Here is a 6000-nt window from a genome sequence, read left to right on the forward strand (position 1 = left end):
AACTATTACTATTCCCATAACCAAATACATGTGCTTCCCCCACCCCAGCATGCTCAATGCAGCAAAGCAGCAAAAATAATGGTTTGCATGGGATTTTGTAAGCAGGGTTCTCTGGAAAAACATTATTACCAGTGAACAGCACAAAAATAAACACATACGATTTCTAATATATTAACTGAGTAATGTTTCATGTAAAAGAATATTAACCGGATGCTGAATTATATTCATCCACTGAAGTTATTATGCAGAGGAGAGAAAACGACTTTGCTTTTCTGATTTAAAGATCTCTGAGCCCTTGACCAATCAAAGACCACCACATTTTACCAAAATGATATGTATTATGTGCAACTATAACCACGTTGTTAACAATATTTACTAGAAGCAACCACTTTGCTAAAATGCATTCTTCTAAAAAAGGATCCTGAGGCAATCACTTCATCAGTGGGTTTATGCGTTCTGGTGTTAAGTAGCCAACTAGAATTGATGGATGTCATACGAGATAGGTCTAGATTTCTAATGAATATTCCAATTGAAATTTAAGGAAAACTTTGAAATGTAAGGGAAGATCAAATTAAAGGCACAAACTCCACCTTTCTCAGAGACTAGCTCATGCTTTGCATGGTCAGTCCTGGAGTGCTGGGCTTGGAATGATCTCCTACCAGAGCACAGGGCTTGAAAAACAGACCTGCTCGCAATTCAAACAACCAGGGCAGGAGACTTTCTGCCAGCAGGGTTAAAACGCGTTTTGCTCAGGCGGGAAATCTGGAGGCACAGACCTGGCTGGCAGTGGCGGGTCGGCCTTGCCGGCCACCAGCCAGGAGGACCGGTGGTAGGCGTAGCGGTATCTCTTGTTGTCTACGGGCACGATGTCCATCAGCACTATGTATTTGGCCTCAGGATCCACGCCCGAAAACGACACCCGGATGGTGGGAAACATCCTCCTGAGACAGGGAGACAAAGAGCGGCAGGAGCGCACATCGCCTGATGAGCCGACCGATGACCAAGCCGATCGGGCTCCCGTCCCCCCTCCCGTTGCTGCGACAAAACTCACTCCTGCCACAGAAAGCGAGAGCGCCTGCCGTTCTCGGGTTGGGGACGCGGAGTCCTGCGAGCCGGAGCGACTAGGCGCCACGGGCCACCGACCTCGGGAGCCTTTGCCCCGGGCCGGGGAGCGCCTGCACCCGTGGCTTCCTGCCGGCCCGGAGCCCGCCCAGCTGCACGCCAAGGGGCCTTCGCGCCAGCGCTCCGTCCTCCCCAGAGTAGGATCGTTTCGAATTTCCTTCTTCCGCCAGGTTTTCCTTTTAGTTTTAATGCGAGCTGGCGGCTTCTGCAAATTGAGGCGGATAAAAAGGAAGCTACCTGCCTCCCTGAAGACCCAGCTGCATGCCCTGCATCCTGGACTCGAGTTTCCCTCCCTTCCAGATGCTGACCCTGCACCCCCAAGTGCTCTCCCGGACTGCAGCAGACAGGGCTCCCCGGTTTCTGTGCCCTTCTCATCAAGACCCGGGAGGGGCTTCCCACGGCCAGATTCTGAGAAAGCAAATGCCGGGACGTCTCTCTGAGCAGCTCTTTCCCAAAGCCAGACCGTGGAAAGATGCCCTCCCTGGACGAAGCTTCCTCTCTCCGCTCAGGACCAGCAGACTCTTGGAAACCCAAGGCGCCATTCCCATCTCCCCACTCCTCGCCCGCCTCGCATGCTACCTGCCAGACTTGGTGATGATCATCTCCGTGCCCAGCTCGTGGAATTTGTCCCAAAGCTCCTTGGTCTCCAGGCTGCAGGCGATTTTGGCCATTTCCTCGCTGGGGATGATGGGGGTGGTGGGAATGAGTGGCTCCGTGCACAGCGAGGAGGACGACGGGCTGCTGCCTCCTCCGCTGCCACCAAACTCCGCATGAGCATCCAGGCTCGTCAGCTCACCGAGGGGCTGGGCGCAGGATGACTTCTCCACAAATTGTTCTGTAAGAGGATGGAGAATGACAGCTGAGGCCGTCAAGCAAAGATACAGGAAGGAGAACAGCACAACTAAAATAGGTACCTGGATTTGACCTTGGAAGTTAAGTTTAGAAACTCCAAGAAGGCAGCAAGAACCCAGTATTACATAAAGCAAGAGCGAGTTCCCACGGAGTGCCATGTCCATCGCTCGCTTACAACCAAATGAGTGAGCTCTGGAACCGTGGTTTGTCACCATCATTGAAACCCACTTTGGAGAATAAACATGTGAGGAGCAGATAAAAGGAAAGGTGGTGATCATGAAGGCTCGATGGAGGTCAGATGAAATGGGTCCAGATTTCCAATGAATGTTCCAATTGAAATTCAAGGAAAACTTTGAAATATGAGGAAAGATCATATTAAAGACGGCATTATCGTTACCCTACTGTCATCCCTCCCAAGTTCTAGATGTGGCAGCTCATGGGATCTGGTGCCAGTCCTGCCCCTGTCATAACCAGGAGGGACCTTCCTCTGGGAGACAGAGGTTGGGGAGAGATTAGAGCCTTCCTGGGGTTGGCAGGGCCTTTCCCAAGGTGGGAGAGAGAGGCGAGCGGTGAAAAAAAATTAATTCACTTCACTTCTCTGCCTGGCTCTCTGATTCCTAGGCCTTAAGATGTTAAATTAGGGTATTTTTACAATATCTCTCCCAGGCTGAGATCTTATGAAAGGCTCCAGCATTTAGCTTGTTAAATCACAGGAGTGTGTTCTCTGGGTCATTCTGGACAAAAAAAGGTCTTAGAAGTAAGGAAAACAACCCCAAACCCAGGCTAGCAGGAGTATTAAAGTAGGAAGAAGGCTTTGCCATCCACCATCACGCTGCAATACCACTGCCTATGACCACACATTCTCCTCCACAGCTGATAAGGGCCTGGGACTACACCAGTCACTTTGATGGAATACAGGGGGACTTTTGTAATTATCCCAATTATCTTGCATCCCTTAAAAAAGAAACTACTTGAAGCTGCAATGTGAAACTGATCTCCAAACAACTATTCTAAGTGCCCTCAAGGAACTGAAACAAGTTCTAAAAGTAGGTATGTATGTGTGTGTGTGTGTGTGTGTGTGTGTGTGTAACGATACACACACACACACACATATCATATGTTTTATTTCCGGTATTTCTCCTTGACTTGGGGCAGGCACACAGGAAATAGAGAACTTTTACCTTTTCTTTTCTTAGAATAATAATCCAACACAGAGAAACATTTTAAATTAAGAATCATCAAATTAATTATCGTTTCCTCATATTTTCAAATTCAAAGAAAGAGAACGATACTATGGCAAAATCTTAGTTTCTGCTAACATTTCTAGGAGCACATGCACTTAAGGTCTTAATAGAGAATTAACAAGCAGCCTTAGAAATTTTCCTATATTCTGACCTTTGAAAAATGCAAACTCCCTAAACCCCAGAGGAACCAGTGTGTCCGGCTTGCAAAGTAGAAGAAGAAAATGAAAGAGAAATGCTCTAACACATGCTAAATGTCGAATATAGCTCAAAAAAAATTTTTTAAATGAAATGCTCTAGTGGTCTGAGGCAGTTCTTCTCAAAAGACTTAATGTGTTTAAATGAGTGATTATGAGACATTTTTGAGCCCCACCCTAAAGCGGCTTCCACATCTCACTAGGGTTTCAAAGTACAACATTCTCCCACGACAGAACCTTTACGTGTTTCTCTGACTGGGGAGTCCGTGGCTTATAGTCACTGATCGTGCTCTGTAGAACTGGCCCCCTGAAAAGGACAAGAATGCCTTCCAGTTCTTTCCGAGTCCATCTCCGAAGCCGCAGGAGGGACGGTCATGTTACAGACCATGTGTGTAGCGGGGGTGGTTCTGTGAGCTGGGAACGGCTTTATAATTTAGAATTTAGATAGGTGTTTTTGTTTTTTTTTTTCCTCAGAAAAATAGAAAAGGAAGCAATGTTGACGCGACGGTGGAGCTGAAGCTGGCATGGGTCCCTGTCTTCTGTCTGTACTTCTGTCAGAAATCCTCTTTTCCTGCTAGCTACCGGACTGTGATGGGGTCATCTATAAGGAACAGGAGTGGGTAGCACTAGGAAGTCCCACGAACATAACTTTGACATCGGTGGTTAATTTTTTTTCTAAACAGTTGGAGTTTGTTGGGTTGTTTGCAATTCTTTGGCAGGTTAGGAATAGATGGGAGGGCGGGTGAGACAAACCAGGGAAAGGGCGTGAAAGCCGGGAGGAGGGACTTGTTGACATGTTTTCTAGAGACTTTCCGGTTGCTTTTCCCTTGGCTCCGAGTCGCTACAGGGGTTTTCATTCTCTCTTCTCTCTCGGCTCAGGCCTCCTTATTTTTGTTCTCTAATGCTTCATCTTTCATATTATTACTGTTTTCGATTGAGATGTTGGGAAGGACAAGGAGAAGGAAGGAAATCATAAGGAGATGTCCAAAGAAATCTTACCCTGTTTGCTATGGGATGTGTTCCCCCTGGTTTAGAGCATCACATAATCAGGATATGGAATAATTATTTCCTGGGGACCCAAAAGAGGATGATGAGAACACGTCTTTCTCCCTCAATTGTAAAGGGACTTTAAAGCACATCTCCAGCAGTTTTTCTCCCACACAAGTCACTTGTGATAAGTGGAACATAATCCCCTTTCTCCCTTTACTCCGAGCCTAGTGTCTTCTATAAATGGTAAAGGTTGTTAAATAAACAGTATAGCTAAAAGTTGAGGAATTTGGGAAATGGTTACTGGGTAATGTTTTTGCCAGCCTCTACTAAAAATGACAGCGGTTATAAAATGTTGTCTTACTGATAAGTTTAGAGCTTCTGTGAAGAAAATGGGTCATGCCGGAAGAACTGCCTTATTCTGCCACACTTGACGGTGGTTCGAAGGAACTGACTCTGTTTAGTGTATGGAATCAGAGAGGAAACAAATTAAACTAGTTTCTTGTGAAGTTGCTTAGAGTGTCCTTGGTTTCAAATGCACGAGCAGGTGTTGCACGCATTGTGAATCCTGTCGAGTCTAACAAGGGGTTTTGTTATTATTTATCCCTGAATGTTTCTATCCCAACAATGTTACCTACCCACCCCGACCCCATATATCCGAGTTGACAGGGGATTCTACACCATTAGGGAGAGCGATTAGCGCATATACGAGATGCGAAACCGGTTGTATTGAACAGACTGTGGAGTTCCCGAAGAAAACTTGGGCCTAAAAGGAAAAATACCTCCCATCCTCGACGTATGGCCTCTGGCCTGAGGGTCAGAAGCTGTCGCGCGAGCCGAGAAAGGCGGTCACCCTCACGAGCCTCCCGCAGCCGGGGGACAGAGGGGCGGACGGATGCGCAGCGCTCCGCCTCTGTCCACCGCGGACAGCCGGGCAGGCAGACTTACCCAGGGGTTTGATGGTGTTCTCCGCCGCCTCCTTCTCCTTGGAGCCGCCGCTGGACATGAGCGCGGCGATGGAGAAGGCGTTGGCCCGGGAGGAGAGCTGGGGCTTGGGCGACGCCGTGAACTCCATGGCCCCCAGTACGTGGTCCTGGCCAGGGACGGGGCCTGCCGAACTGCTGTCCAGCTTCCCCAAGGGAGACAAAGATCGGGACACAGCGCAAAGTTTCCGAGTGCAATCAGCGCAGCCGGGGACTCCAGATGAGTCAGCCCCAACCTCCTGAGAGCTCCACGCTGGCCTCTCCGCTCCCCCACCGCAAAGCCCTCGAGCCGCAGAGACTTCGAACGAGCGGGAGAGGGCGGGAGAAGACCAAGGGCGGGCTCCGCCGGATGCGCGAGCGCCGGGACGCGCCGTAGGACCACGGGCTGCGCGGCTGGAAGCCGGAAAAAAAAGCCCAGGGGTCCCGCGGCAGCCCCTCCGCGTCCTTCCTCCCTTCTCCCGCTGGGGACAGCCGGAGCGGCCCAAGCTGCGGGGAGGTGGAGACCAGCGGAGCGCCACGCATAAGAGGTGGACGCCAGGGAGCGGGAGCGCGACACCGCGCCGCAGACACTGCGCCCGGGCGCTCGCAGCCCTGCGCCTTAATTTGCTGGCGACGGCG

At 49.7% G+C, this 6000-nt stretch overlaps 1 protein-coding gene across 1 annotated transcript in view; it reads right to left on the reverse strand.

Annotated features, from left to right (window-relative positions):
* Window positions 1-5994, reverse strand: part of TBX20 (T-box 20) — a 43387-nt gene extending 37393 nt beyond the window's left edge. The window contains exons 1-3 of the mRNA XM_006912058.1: window positions 5348-5994; window positions 1702-1957; window positions 777-941 (exon numbers count right to left, since the gene is read on the reverse strand). Of these exons, the coding sequence (XP_006912120.1) occupies window positions 777-941; window positions 1702-1957; window positions 5348-5474 (548 nt within the window). The 5' untranslated portion in view covers window positions 5475-5994. The remainder of the gene's footprint in view (window positions 1-776; window positions 942-1701; window positions 1958-5347) is intronic.
* Between the last annotated feature and the right edge of the window lie 6 nt (window positions 5995-6000).

Source organism: Pteropus alecto, unplaced genomic scaffold, assembly GCF_000325575.1.
Source record: "Pteropus alecto unplaced genomic scaffold, ASM32557v1 scaffold21, whole genome shotgun sequence".
Lineage (NCBI taxonomy): Eukaryota > Metazoa > Chordata > Mammalia > Chiroptera > Pteropodidae > Pteropus > Pteropus alecto.